The sequence below is a fragment of the Corvus cornix genome, chromosome 3 (assembly GCF_000738735.6).
Source record: "Corvus cornix cornix isolate S_Up_H32 chromosome 3, ASM73873v5, whole genome shotgun sequence".
NCBI classification, from domain to species: domain Eukaryota; kingdom Metazoa; phylum Chordata; class Aves; order Passeriformes; family Corvidae; genus Corvus; species Corvus cornix.
In genome coordinates this window covers 93226423-93242591 of record NC_047056.1, presented here as the reverse complement: position 1 = coordinate 93242591, position 16169 = coordinate 93226423, and the positions used below count along the sequence as shown (strand labels likewise).

The following is a 16169-nucleotide window of genomic DNA, read 5'->3' as shown; positions in this document are numbered from 1 at the left end:
TTTATTAATTTTTAAATAATGGAAATAGAGAACCAGGGTAACAGAAAGGAAGATACACATACAACTATTATTAAAGTGTCACAATTGTTGTGCTTCCAGCACTACCTCTTGTGCATATGGATATTTTTACCTCATGATATAGAAGATGCCCCATCCTCAATTGCATATTATAGATGAAAACTAAACCTGGATAATACAAAATACTGAATATGAGAACTTCTGTTCACTTTTTGATTTCCTTAAATTTTAATGATAGCATCTTATCAGTAACTTTTTCCCCCAAAATTTTGAGGTACTTCAGAACAAAAATTCTACAGATGCTTTCTTGATCAATTTTTCCACATTTCAAAACATTTTTGTCATCCACTATTTAAGAAAATGAAACAAAATGAAGAAAAAAAACCCAAAAAACATATTTTGGAAAATGAAACTTGGAAGACTGAATACAAATTTCCAAGATAAACTTCTTTTCCATGAAGATGAAGAAATTATATATAAATGCATATCTAAGCATCATTCATATTAATTTTTTTAGTTCCTTGTTGGAAATGCTGTAATTATGAACACAATATGAATAGGTGAAAGATTATTTTAGAACAGCTTTTTCTTGTGACTTTGTTATAAAACATCACCGTATTTTTCAAGCACAGAGAACGATTTCTTATTTTATTTTGAAATATTAATTTAAACTCATATTTTTAGTATTCTTCAAAAGTAAAAACAAATCTTTGGTTTGATATGAAGCAATATAAAATATTTTAAAAAATTATTTTAGAAATCATTGTTTCAGTAATGGTGGAGACAAATAGTTAAAACCACTTCTCATTGGTTCTAAAGAATAAAATTTCTGTCTAAAATTCTTAGGGCCCAATATATAAAAACATGTGCATTTCTTAGATATTAAAGAAGTAAATGGAAAATTTTCTTTTAAACACCAACGAGAAGATAGTGCCTAAAATTTTGATGCTTTATGTAGGATGCATATTAATGATATACACACCATGCAAGTATATATTTACCTTCACAGGATGGAGAAGATCCTTCAAACTGCAACTGTGCATTCAGTTTGCAGGTTAATATATTTTGTCCAACAAGGGTGAAACCAGGATGGCACCTGTACTTCACAAAATCTCCTGAAAAAAGTATTGAAAAAAAGTTAAGCCTCAAAAAATCCTTCAAACAGAAGTATATCAAAATATCAGGTGGAAGATGAAATAGCTTAGTTTAACTAGAATTCAAGGGAAACAGAACACAGAGAAAGAAATACTCTCTTTTTACCTATTTCAAAGTCATCATCTTCTGTGAACAAATCTGCATGTGGAACTGTGGGTGGAGGCTGGCACTTCCTGAGCTGATAAGCTGCAAATTTAAGTGAAAAAAATTAAATACTGGTGTGTTAAGACGTATTTTACAAAAAATTCATTTCATATTCACACCTCCCAAATTTCCAGAGCTGCACTGAACCTCATGGTCTCTCAGTTACAACATTTTCCAAGTTAAATGTCATTACATGACATGAGCATGGTGAGGTACTGGAACAGGTTGCTGAGAGAAGTTGTGGATCCCAGGAATTATACAAGTCTAGGTTGGATAAAGTTTGGAGAAACCTGGTCTAGTGGAAGATGTTCCTGTCCATGGCAGGGTGATTGGAACAAGATGATCTTTAAGGAAACTTTAAATTTAAAACATTCTATGATTCTATGACTCTTTAAACAAAGTCTCGTCTGCTTTTCAAATCTGTTTCAATAAATTGTGAGTGATCTCATAAAGAAGGCGACCACTGAAATGGTTGCTTCTAAAATGGAGTAGAATGCCTACAACAGTTGAAGAAGCCACTTCTGGATTAAAAAATTCAAAAGAAAAAGAAAGATTGTGTGCATATACTAAGGAAAAACTCTCCCCTTCATGGAACTAAGTTACTGTCAGAACGAAATTCTCTGGGCAACTTGATAGTCCTATCCACTTTAGTTTTTGCTTCTCAGGTTAAGGGCAGTGGGTGACCATGCATCATGACCTCTTTTTAGGAGAAAAGTACAGACAAGGAGAGCATTTCAGATTCTGAGTAACAATTTCACATAGACTTCCCCATGCAAACATGTATCTTCAGGTACTCTCTTTCTGTGACATTTACGTCAGTCTTTGTGAATTATTAATTGTATATTTTTAATTTACAGTCCAGAAGGCTAATAATCTTCCATTCAATATATATTTTTTGGGTGACTTAGTCTGAAATAGAACTAGAGTTATGGTTCAGCTTTTCACTTCTGAGTTAAACACCTAATTTGCACCACCTTTAGCCCTGAATGTAACTATGAACAAAATATTTTGCTGCATATCAGTCTTTATGCTATTGCTCAACCCTGCCATAGCATCCCAGAAACTTTTCTGACCATGAGCCCTAAGCATGGTCAGCTGGAGAATAATTTTGGTAAAGAAAGTTAAATCTTACTGAATAAATAGGTAAAAGTAATTAAAAGGGTAAAAGTAATTAAAAGAGTAAAAGGTCAATATTAGATGGCCATGGTTAACATTAAAGATAAACAGTTTATTAAAAGCCCCAAATTAACATTCTTAGGATTTTTTTAATATGTAATTTAAAAAAACTCATATGTACAGTTATTAGAAAAAAAAAAAAAGCAGCAAATCTATGAGTCCTGGTAAATCAGTAAACCACAAATTTAAGAACTATTTTTAAAATTCACTAAATGATTGTGGTAACTAGATATTAATTATATAAAGAAAACTGACCATGAAAGTTGAGGACAAAGAATCCTCCTGTTGAAAAGTCACTGTGAAATTTGAGGAGGACTTGATTGGTAGAACTGTAAGCTGTTTCCAGAGCTGTGTTCCCACTGAAAACTCCTAGCTGAGGTGAATTATGGTCAGGACCATCCCTGGAATGTGAAACATAAAAAAGTCAGCTGAAAAACTAATGTTCTTAACATTCAAATTAACAGTCTCTTTCTCTGGAGAGCAGTTTAAATTTTTGGAAAAAATATTTTCCCTAATGATTTAAAATGAGTTTCTCCTCTTTTTATTTCTAGCAACAAAGAATACTCTTTCTAACTTCAAACAATTACATTTTTTTAGAGACCAGGCTACTTTGCAAAAGTTCTTATATATACATGGGCAAGAAATCTAGTAGTGGCAGGAAATTTTCAACGTGTGTTTCTGCCAAAAATTTTCATGTACACATCAGATGAAGAAAAAACCAAAAACTAGAAGACTTGTAATGCTATCGTATTTCTAGCATTTTGACCCAGGTGCTACAAGTCTTCAACTCATGGTTAAAATAGAGTTGTGGAAATTGCAAGTTACTCTGCCTTTTAAAGCAGTTCCAAAGATTCAAAGGTATGTCCTAAGGAAAAAAAAAGAGAGGGGAAAAAACCAGAAAAAATGTTTGTGTTTTGTGTTTCTCAGCAGTAGGATAGGATACCCAAAAATAAATATACTCCAGTAACATGAGGCTTCATTCATTTCCAGTATCATAATATAGAACATTTAGGCCTGAACAATAAATGAATGAACAGTGAATGAATAAATAAACAAAACTCCCTGCTTTTATCCCGGAAGTATTTTTTGAGCTCTACAGCACCTATTTCTGGTTATTTTGTATATTACATGTAACAAATCTAAACGAAATGAAAAAGCCTTTGTGATATGTTATTTTAGAAGGCTTGAGATAATCTAGAATGTCTCTGAAAGCTGTTAGCTTTTGACTTTTCACTGTCTTTCAGAGGAATATTTATTCATCTCAGTTTTATCATTAAAAAGTCAAGGTCAAGCATTATATATATATAACATGCCAGAGAAGACAATCGATCATGTATTTCACACTCGTGTTTACAGGTAATGCAAATACCAGAGGCAACCAAATGGCTGTTCAGAAACAGTTCTGCATTTCTATGAAATACCTGTCTGAAAAAACCTCACCACTAGCTATAGGAATAGTGGACTAGCTGGGAGATCAGAGCAGCTGACTCACACAGGAATAAGTTACATCGTATATTCTGTGCAAACTTTTCCTGAACTATCTGTAGCATGTATGAGAAGTCACTTTGCACAGTATGTGGTGTAAGGACCAGGGTTAGGCAGAGATGACATGTCCACCACCTTTGGCATTATCTAAGCCTGCTCTTGAGTGCAGTAAATTCCTATACAAGAATTTAGACAGCTCTAAGTCCTCTTCCTTCAGCTGAGGTCACAAGTTGAATGGGTTCGGGTGGAAAGAAACACAGATTCAGAGAAGAGGAACCTACAATATGAAGCTTAAAGACATGGAGATACAAGGCCTGAAATTCTGGGTTAGAAAATATAAAAAATATGTCTATCAGGCATATTGAAATATTTAGAAAACTTAAGAAAATCTTACTTAATGCCTAAATTAGTTAATGTCTAAAGATGTCAGAAAGTTTTGCAAAAACTAACATATATTGCCTGTATATTCATGGGAACATGTAATTCAACATAGTGTAGGTTATTACATCACTTTGACCTTACATGGCCTCCACTTAGAAAAGAGAGACATCAAACAAGATCTGATTGATAACTGAATTTGAGCTTCTAAATACTTTTGGAACAGTACTCTTTAAGAGTTCAGACAGTGATAATTTTTTTTTTTTTCAGATAATCTTAGAAGCTGTTTTATGCTGCTCTTCAGCACGTATAACAACCTAAAGACCACTACTAAGAAAATCTGTAGCTTGGGACAGTGAGACTTGATAAATCAATCAGAAAAAAATCACTATTACTTCAAAAAAATGCATACCATACTGCAATGTAGTCATTCACAGGTTCAGTCTGAAGTAAGGTAAAGTTGATATAAATCCCATGGCCTGGAGGTACAACAATTAACCAAGTACAGTCCTTGGAATTTGGGTATTCATCTGGAAATCCTGGAGAATAAACTGTACCATTCTGAGCAGTTACATTATAGCCGCAAGGAGCTGAAAAGAAAACAAATGAGTAACATTAGTAGTAGAAAAGTTTTTCATGTTACAAATGGAATATCAAAATGCTACCAAATTCTTAAAGCTCCACAAGACAAGGCAACCTAAGTGTTAAAGACAGCCTTTTCCTTGGTTGGTTGCTTCTCAAAGAAATATTGACATTTCTAAGAATAATTTATGCTGATGTCTTTTAGGTTTCATTTCTTAAAATCCATCAAAATCTACTGGGAATATTTTTTTTTTTGGGGTATAATTCTTGAAACTTAGTCTGCACACCATTTAAAAAGGGGCACCTTTTGCTGGTATTCAAGATTAAAGACCAAATAAATAAACAGGTCTTGCATGTTTCCATCCAACTGAACTCGAACTGAACTGAAATACAATTCTGAAAAAAAAATAGGCTGATTGTTCTTTCACTAGTCCAAAACCATTATGCTTTATTTCTGACATTTTGAGTAATTTTTAATGGTGATCCATTTGAAGATTGTATGCTAATTATCCTTATGACAAGTAAAATGGAGATACAGATACAAATTTGTGCACACTTGCTGAATGAAGTCTGTAGCCAAATCAAAGCTATGAAAAGGCTGACTTTATTCAACGGTAGCAAATATGTGGTAATGTGCTCTTTTCAGTCTCAGTTTGGAAGTGACTGAATATGGATGAAAGCATGTATCCAAGTAGACATACAGCCATTAGTGCAAATTAATGAGTCTCACTCATTACAGCGAGACTTTAATCTCATTTATGGGCACTCAGTCTTGCTCTAGAACATTTCTCATTAACTCTTACTATTAAGCTTATGTTATTATTTTCAGGGTTCCTGTGACTCTTCTTCAGACCCTCTTCATTTCTTTTTCAACTTAACAAGTGATGGAAAAGAAAAAGAGAAAAAATTGATAGAAGGAAAAAGGAGAAAATAGGAAAGGAAAAGGGAAAAAGGAAGGACTGAGAAATTGTGGAAGGATGTAATTTTCTGTATGGTTTAAAGCTGCTATACCGTTGTGGTAGAAGGTCACCTGTCTAGTTGATGAGTAGCCTTTTTTGGAGAAGTTCTTTTAATAATCACTGGATTTAAAGGACAGGCTAAGGAGGCTTTAACTGCTTCACTTTCTTCATCCATATCAGTACTAACTTGTATGATGCATTTAGCATGTTTTCTGTCTGGACACAGTCCTGTGCCATGTACTATAGGATGATTCTTCTTGAGCAGGAGGTTGGGCAAGAGGACCCACTGTGATGCCTTCCAACCTGACCCAGTTTGTGATTCTGTGATTCTGTGAACAGAATAGCACCTGCTCCTGAACCACGAACCTTTAGTGGCCAACAAAGGAAACCAGCTAAGGAAAATGAAGGGTTGGTTCTATCTGTCTGATTCCTGGTTGCATGTAGAGGCCAAGGGCATCTGACACTGTCTATCAGCTCTAGGAGTTCTGACGAAAATGTGACTTAAGCCCAATTTTTACTGTTTCCTAAGCCCCTACATTCATGCCATGGTCACATTGTCTGGTCTCAGAAATCTACTCTGTTCTCTCTCCAGTATTCCATGTTTACAACTAAGACTGCCTTGACAATTATGTTTACTACATGGAAAGAAAATTCCTGAGACTAATATTACTTTCTAATTAACATAAAGGATTTTTTTGATTGAATTATATTTTGTATATTGAAGTATATTTATATTTAAATATATTTTGAGTTTACTATATTTTTGACAGGTTTATTAATCGTGTTAATGATTGCATTCATTTTTTATTTTCCCTTCATTATTCTCTAATACTCAAGAAGGAATGCAGATTGATTGTATCTCAGTAAAGACAGTCTAATCCCTCTTATATGATTGTTAGCCATGAAAGATCTATAAATTGTGTCAGAAAAAAAGTGTCACGGGTAACAAAACTCTAGTAGAATAGGTAATACACCCAGCTGTTACTAGGCTTTCTCCAAAGATATGTGAAAATCACAGAAAACATAAAATTAAACAGAAATAACAGGTTACATTTCACTCAAGATAAAAACAGCTTCAGTTTGAATAAACAAATCACTCTAAATTAATGATGTTGTTATGTTACACTTTGACTGACAGGCATGAAGAAATAGATTTTTGAAATGGGTAAGCGTATAATCAAGTCTTCTAAACTTGCAAATTCTAACAGTAGACCACATGTTGATTTATAAATGAATGAATTCCATACTATGTGTTCTCATGCCCATTCATACCTAATTGCAGACACATCACTGTGCATGGAAAGACAGTAAATGGTTTTAAAACTCCATCCAAAGATCCACAAACCTAGTTAGTCATTTACTGACAATTACATGCGTTATACCAACACATCTATGATAAATCACTACGACAACTTTACTGCACAGGAGTAAGGTCTTAGAGCATGACTATATGACAAGATTCTACTATAATTACTTGAGCAGAAATTAATATAATTTTCTCCCATATATGGATTCTCAGCCTTTAGAAGTATGTGCAATCTTCTATAGAAAGTTTTTGATTCAAACTTCTAAGAATACTGGTCATAGCTAGAAAAAAGATTTAATTCTTTTGCTGATTTCTCTCTTAGACCCATTCTCAAATTACAACAATCAGAGTAACAATTTGTTTTCCCTATAGAAAAAACCCAAACATTTATATGTCATAATAATAATTTCAGCAGTACTAGGTGGAGTTTTCATGCACACAGACTAATTTTCCACAAAGCAAGTAGTGTGCTAAGTGAGACAGAAAACTCTTCATGCTCAGTCAAAACACAAAGCAACCTGCTGTTTGTTCAGAAATGGTAGCTATATATGTACACGACTGCACACACAATAGAGTTGCATGCATTCAGGCCTCAGCTGTGTGGAGGAGATGTAGATGACTGTGGGTAGGCTTGGAAGATAGGATTCACATGCACAGGAATCAGGCCAAATGTACATTGTGAATTACAGAAATGTCAGTAACAGAGGAATGCCTTCTCTGAGTTAGAAAATGAAGATAAAACCACTGAATTAAAACAATCTGGATGAGGGGACAGGGAAAAGTAAGAATGACTTTGTCTTCATGTCATTAAAAACTAATTATTTCACTTCCTGCATGTCATTTCAGACTGAATATATCTTATTTACTCTTGTTTCATCTAAGAAAACAGAAAATGCTGACTTATATAAAAAAATCTGAACTTCTCCTAATATACACCTTCATGTATTTTAGGAAACATGTTTCTCTGGGGAGTAAAAAGGAATAAGAAATGATAGAATGCTGATATGCCCTTTGGTGCTCCATCTATATCACTACTCAAGAATATTATGGATTATTCTAAGGTGCTTTTACAATTCCAAAGATATCTTGATTTTGTGTTAGATCACATGAAAACATACTCTCCCAATACCAAACCTGTTTGTAATCATGGTCAAACCAGAGGAAACCCAGTGCTATTCTCACATGTAGAATGAAATATATTTGATCTCTTTTAGGGTAAGAAAATACAACTGAATATATGTGATTTTTTTGTTTTCTATATGATTTAATTGTCATGGGAAATAATCCAACAAGTTCATATGATATTTTTAAAGGTACCAGAAATAGAATAGTTATTGTGCTTTCCTTTGTTTTAAGACCTCTGTGAACTGAAACCAGTATTATGAAGTATACCAGTTTATTACTTTAATCCATTTAACTTTAATTATGTTTTCATCAGAAGAGAGTCTTTATTCATATTCATATGATCATATTCAAATTTTTACCACAGTTTTAATGAATACTGGTGCTAATCAGAAACAATACATGATTGAAAGTCAGAGAGATATAGAGTTATTTTTTTAGTGTTCATAAAACTGTGCAAGATAGCCCTATCCTAAACAAAAAAAAAACCAAAAAAACCTAACCCAACCAACCAAAAAAACCCCAAGCTGATGAATTGCTGTATTTTTAAAACATATATAATAATTTGACATATAGTAGAAACATCTGGGATACTTAAAATTTCTTTTAGCAACTTTTACTCATGCTCCTACTTATCCTATATGTAAATGTCCATATAGTGTAGATGTAGATATATATATAATATATATACACTATATAGTATATATATACATAGTATACATTTTGTATATATGTATAACTATATATAGTATACCATATACTATATATATAATGTATATATTTATATTATATAGACTATATATACTTAAAACAATTAGAAGTGCCATTTTGTGTTTGCTGTCTGCTAGATGTATCATAGATAGATTGCTGCTAACCTTATTGAAAATTATGTTTTTCCATTGAAATGTCTTAGTTGTAAAATACACAGATATAATTAGTATTTTAAAATTATTAAAATAAATTCCTAAGCCATTATAAGGATTTTTAAAGATACTCTTTCTTTAGCTGAAAAATTTCCTTCAAGGCTTTATTAGTGAGAAAAGGGGGACAATAAGTCACCGCAGGTACATCACCACAAAATTGCTCTGAAAGTAATAAAAATCAGGCTAAGGCATCTGTCCCAAAAAAGCTTAGTTTAGGATTAGGAAGAAAGGAAGAGGTGGATGATCTTTATAAAAATAAGAGGTGTTGAACTTTGGCTAGGTTTCTAACAAATTCTAAAAACACTGAGTATTAACACTTTACACTTTTATGTAATTTTCACGGATATTTTAAAACTTTACAATATTTTTAACATGAAGAAAAATATTTTGTATTTGTTTATATTGAACTTTTAGCACTAATAACTTTGTATTTTCTTCCAAAACATTGATAAAGTTGTCTCCATAACCAACTGCTTTTGAATAAAAGTATCTTCTTGAAATAGTCCTTCACACTGAGTTTAAGATAATTTCTGGTTGTATCATGAATTGGCATAATCAATACAACTGACAGATATTAATAGGAACAATAAATCACTGCCAAGGAACATGATTCATAAAACATTTATGATTTATTAAAGCAGACAATATTCTGCCTTTATCTGCTTACACTACAGATTACAAGAACGGCACCATTCTTCAGCAACAGCTGCATTATTTACATGCACACAAACAAGTAAACAAAAATCATAAAGTACTGTGAGTTCTGAAGCAAAGGTACTACCAGAAAGTTACCTTCACATCTGGGGAAATGATAGTTCCAATTTCTGTTGATTCCATGTTGACAAGTGAGAACAGGCTGCCCCCTCAAAACATATCCAGGATAGCATTCAAATGATACTGACTGTCCCACACTGTAATCTGAGTTGACTATATATCCATTCAAAAAAGGAGGAGGATCGGGGCAGTTCTGTAACTCGTAAGCTGTAAGAGAACAGAAGTACTTTTTATTGCCTCATCAGCTCTCAACACAGGAAGCACACATTAATATAAAATCTGTAATACATTCAATAATAGGTAAACACTGGAATGCCAAGCTCCAGTAATTCATTGATTAACATGTAACAAGAAATAAATCATCCACTGGGACCATACAAAAATATTTTGGTAATGTACAACAAAGTCATCCATTACTTAAAATTTTATAAAAGATAAGATTTTCACAATCCATTGGATTTTTAATATATATTGAACTATGCCCAAAAAATCACATGAACAAAAAAAAAATGAAAAGAATTAATGAATTACTTTAACACGACAGAGCACCATAAAGATCTAAAAAAAATTACACAAATATCTATGAAGGGAAAAGGTACTTTTAGATATATCACCATGCAAAAAATTGCTTTAATGATTCCTCATATTTCATGTTGGGTTCTGTGTTACCAAAGACATCAAAATATTATCCAATGAAACACATTTAATTCATAAAAGTCAGTGTGATGAAAATTCAGAAGGCGCTTTCATTAATAATATTTACTAAGATATAAAGATAATGTAAGCAGTTCCATATGAAGCAAAAACAAGACTGCTTTATAAAAATGTTATGCAGAATCATTTGCAAACAACTTCACATAGATAAGATAGTAAGTAATTGTCATTTAAGAAATAAGCGTTAAAGAGATGAGTGCCCTGCTCTCCCTGAACATTCAATTTTCAGTTAAGGAATACTACTGTCAGAAGAAAGTTCAAACAAGAATAGTAATACCAGTGTGCTCTATATTCACGTGTTGTTAAGTCCAAGCTCTAAAAATGCCGCAAGAGAATATGACGAACATATTCTTGAACAAACTATTTTGGGTTTTTTTTTTGAAGTTAATCTTTACAATATGAACATATTCATCCTATAAGTGAATATCTATTATTCTGAAATAGATTATTTAAACAAGCCATTTCAGCAAGATTAAGCTAAACATATACCTCAGATATGCTTAAATGCTTACTTAAAGTGAAGTTTGTACTTAAATGCTTCACTGAAGTACAGCTACTGTCAGTAAGTTTTTTAGTCATTGCTAATTACAGTCATCCTATGCAATAAAGAGAAGATTTATTTGAGACAGCCTTCTTCTCTTCCCTAATTCCTTCAGTGAATCCAGAATTCAGTGTTTGTAACACTAAAAAATTGGAAAACATTTAGAGGTACTAGAAATACTCCGAAATTCTCTAAAAAATCAGATCCCCCTTCTCTCAAATAACAAAAAATTAAGAAAAGAAATTCAAAACCAAGGAAAAAAAATTAACTGCTACTGAAAGGAAATACAAAAAGGTTTATTTTCCCTAAATTGTGGTTCATTAAATTTTGTGCTAAATCTAGTAATAGCTCATTAATTTTTAATTTTATTATTACTCCTACTATCATTTGTGTAGTACTAATACAGATAATATTATTATTATCAAAATCTTTATGCAAAATAGAGTACTAGAAATATTATTTAAGAGTACAGAACTTATTAAGACTGAAATATTAAACTATATTTAAAAATCTATTTAGCAAATCATTTAAAAATAGAAAAGAAAATTATTCCAGAAGGTCAGGGGATCTCACAAATTTTTTTTTTTAAAGGTGCAGCACTACATTGCCCAACAGTTACAACAACAGTGTTTTGGAACAATGACAGTAAGTACTGGAATTTTTAAACTTTGATTGTAGAAGCTTTTGAGGATATGAATACACATGAAAACCATCCTTCCCTATTGGTTAACTTGTTATGAGATAGTATTCATAGATTATGTTTTGAAAGTACTTAATGCAGTTGCAGAATTTTTGCAGCTAGTGCTAAAAATCAATTTCAGAAAAAAAAACCCTCTCTCATAGATCTACATAAAAAGGTAATACAGAAACAACTCAGGTGAGAGAGGAAATACTGAGAGATTTGACAGAGGTGTTCCATAGACTAAGGAAGTGATCACGATGTACATGTGTCAAAGAGATAAACAGGGAAGGTGATGGATATTGGGGAGTATTGAAATTTGGCTTGACAAAAACGATATGGAATAAGAGGTGGGTATTGTCCTGGTTTCTGTCAGGGAATAGTTTATTTCTTCTCAGTTTTTTAAATTTGTCTCATGCTCTGCCAGTGAGGTGGTATGCAAAAAATTGATAAACAAAATGGGAGGGAGCATAGCTGGGACAGGTGACCAGAACTGACCAAAGGGTGTTCCACACCATAGAACATTGTGCCTGGTACATAAACTGGGAGTAGTTACCCGGAGGGGTGGCTGATCTGGGTTCAGGGAGGTGGTTCTGGCATCAGCCAGCAGGTGGTGAAGAAATTGTAGACTGCAATGGGGTCTCCCTCTGTCTCCTCTTCTCCAGGCTGAATAGACCAAGGGGCCTCAGAAGCTCCTCATACCACTTCCCCTAAAGGCTCTTCACCATCTTTATTGTCCTCCTCTGGACTCTCTCTAATAGTTTAATATCTGTCTAATATTGCAGTGACCAAAACTGCCCTCAGGACTCGAGGTGAGGCCGCCCAGAGCAGAGCAGAGTAGAGCAGGAAAATCCCCTCCCTTGCCTGGCTGGTGATGCTGTGCCTGATGCCTCCCAGGACATGGCTGGCCCTCCTGGCTGCCAGGGTCACTCATATTCAACTTGCCATTGACCAGAACCCTCAGGTCCCTTTCCATGGCACTGCTTTCCAGCATCTCATTGCCCAGTCTGTCTGTATATCCAGGGTTGATGCATCCCAGGTGCAGAACCCAGCACTTTGCTTTGTTGAACTTCATATGGTTGGTGATTGCCCAATCCTCTAATTTTCTGAGGTCTCTCTGCAGGGCCTTCCTGCCCTGGAGGGAGCCAACAACTCCTCCCAGTTCTTTTTTATCTGCAAACTTGCTCAGTATCCCTTCCAGTCCTGCATCCAGGTCATTCACAAAGATGTAGAAGAGCACAGGCCCTAAGATGGAGCCCTGTGGCATTCCACTAGTGACAGATCACCAGTCTGATGTCACCCCAGCCACTGTCACCCTTTGTGCCTGACCCATGAGTCAGTTGCTCACCCATGACATGATGTGTTTATCCAGCTGTGTGCTCAACATTTTGTCCAGAAGGATCCTGTGAGAGCATCAAAAGCTTTGCTGAAATCCAAATAGATCTCATAAACCAGCTTCCCTTGATCCACTAGGTGAGTTACCTTGTCATAAAATGAAACCAGGTTTGATAAGCAGGACTTTCCTCTCATGAAGCCATGCTGGCTGTGACCAATGACTGCGTTGTCTTTCTGGTGCTTTTTGATACCTTCCAGGATAACCTTCTCCATAATTCTACCAGGCACTGAAGTGAGAGTGACAGACCTGTAGTTTCTGGGGTCCTCCTTCTTGCCCTTCTTGAAAACTGGGACAATGTTCACCAGCTTCCAGTCAGCTGGGACCTCTCCAGATTCCCAAGACTGCTCAAAAATCATTGAGAGATATTTTGCAATGACATCAGCCAGCCCTTTGAGAATTCTTGGATGAAGAATCCCATCAGATCCCATAGATTTGTAGACAGCATCCCTTACAGTCATTTGGATTATAAATGAAAAACCAAAACCTACCTTTGAAAATTCTAGTCACTGTTTATTCAGAAATGCCTATGCTTTTTGCCTGTTGTAAATAAGGCAAACAAAACACATACAGAAATTTTTGGGGTTTGTTCTAGAATATGTTTCAGTAAGAGTAGAACCTGTACCTAAAGCAGATCACCATAAATTTGAAATTCAGTCAGTTAGGGGTGAAAGCACTTGCATGTGAGCAGAGTACAATTGTTTGTTTTGTTATTTGTTATTTTAAAAAATAAGGTATAAAACTTTGAGATACTCTACTTGTGTTTTCTGGTATGAATCCTATAGATGACTCATAAATTATTGGTCAGGTGATCCATGTGACTATTATATCATGATTTACAGGCCACTCAAGAAACATGCTTTACAGTTTTAGTATAAATTTGAATTATATTCTTCTTTGTCTTTTTGATATATGCAATAACACGTGATTTAACAGAGCAATTCATTACTCAGTACTCATGACTAACAAATACTGCCAAGAAATTCTGATGTCACACCTTGCAATAGAAAGCTCTTTTTATGAGTGTCATGCCCAAAGATTTGTTTGGTTCTGAGCTTTACAAACTGAGATTCCATTTCACTGCACACAAAAACTCTAGTGAGAGCCTGAAATAAAATGTAAAGGAAATCTGAGAAAAAGATTTCATTCCAATGCTGGCAGCAGTCAAATACTTGAAATTTAAAATTATATAAACATTTGTCATTTCTTTGTGCAGTATATTTTCCGCTGATAAAAAAAGATTGTAAGTCACAAAGGAAATATAATTGATTGTCTGCTATCTTGTTGTGATGGTTCAAATGTATTTTCTATCTTACATAAACACTAGGGTGACTTACTGCTTTTCAAGCGCCACATACTTCTGTAACACTTAAACATGGAAATAACTGCTTTACAGAAAAATGGTATTAGCAGGGAATTGAGCATGCAATCACTCAAATGCTAGGAGAGCTCACAAATAGCTCACTTAAAACTTCCATTTAGGCTTATTGTACATTCCTCCAGTATCATGGTGTGTATAACTAGAGACTCAGTAAAAAACTCCACTTCTTAGACTAGACTAGCCTACCATGGGTTTTGTTGGAAGGGTCCTTTAAAGTTGATCTAGTTCCAACTTCCCTGCCATTGGCATGGACATACTTCAGTAGATCACATTTTTAAAAGTGCCATCTAGCCTGACTTTGAAGACCTCCAGGGATGGAGCATTCACAGCTTTTCTTGTTTCAGTGTCTCACCAGCCTCATCTTACGTTCCTTACGCCCAATCTAAATCTACTGTCTTCTGCTGACCCTTCTCAATAAAGGCCTTGGTAAAATGTCTCCGCTCTTCCTCTTTCATAAAAGACCCTCTTAAATACTGAAAGGCCACTGTAAGGATTCCCTGAACCTTCTCATTTCCAGGCTGAACTCCAACTCTCTCAGCCTTTCTTCACAGAAGAGGTGCTCCAGCCTGCTGCTTATTTCGTAGTCTTCCTCTGGACCCACTTTAACAGGGCCATGCCTCTCTTGTGTTTGAAGCACCAGAGTTGAATGCAGCACTCCGGGTGGGGTCTCAAGAGAGCAAAGCAGAGGGAGAGAATCACCTCCCTTGATCTGCTGGCCATCCCTCTTTTTATGGAAGCCCAGGATTCAATTTGCTGCAGCCCAGGATAGGACTGGCAATCTGGAACCGCAGTTTATTGCTGTAGGCACCAAAGGACATAATCTTTACAGATGCCATGACTCAGGACTAGAATCACGAAACATCACTTAATGAGTTAGAAAATAATTTGCTACAAGGCCCTCAAAAGATTGTACTTTGTTTCCTTTAGCATTCCCGATTTAGGACATCATCTGAAACCATTTTAAAATGCAATAATTTTTCAACAATCCCCTTTTCATTCCATGATTCCTATTACTCAAAAGCACCATCATAATCATCTTTTTTCCAGATAAAGACCATTGGATTTAACATGTTAAATCATGTTTTGTATGTGCATGAGTGTTTGTGGAAGAAAGTGAAGGAAATTAGAACTTTTTTCTTTGCATTTTCTGGAACATATTGCTCAAACTCTCAAATGTATGAGAATAAGATTATTACTTCATATTCAGCTTTTTCCTACATTGAAATTCAGAGCAGACTGAAAATACTCTTACAGTTCCAAAAATAGGAACTAGGATTCCCACAGTAAAAATAATAAAAATCAAACATTTATTCTGCTTCCCTTAAAGAAGCTCTAGTCTTAAAGGGAAAGACACGTGGAAAAAAAAGATGTTCTAGAAATATTAAAAGCTGAGGTAACATTAATATGGACAGGAATTACAACCCACAAATATGTCTTAT

At 34.5% G+C, this 16169-nt stretch overlaps 1 protein-coding gene across 1 annotated transcript in view; it reads right to left on the bottom strand.

Annotated features, from left to right (window-relative positions):
- Window positions 1-16169, bottom strand: part of CSMD1 (CUB and Sushi multiple domains 1) — a 1117781-nt gene that overhangs the window by 105481 nt on the left and 996131 nt on the right. Inside the window, exons 42-46 of the mRNA XM_039568608.1 lie at window positions 10041-10229; window positions 4769-4946; window positions 2749-2894; window positions 1279-1359; window positions 987-1133 (exon numbers count right to left, since the gene is read on the bottom strand). Coding sequence (XP_039424542.1) covers window positions 987-1133; window positions 1279-1359; window positions 2749-2894; window positions 4769-4946; window positions 10041-10229 — 741 coding nt within the window. The remainder of the gene's footprint in view (window positions 1-986; window positions 1134-1278; window positions 1360-2748; window positions 2895-4768; window positions 4947-10040; window positions 10230-16169) is intronic.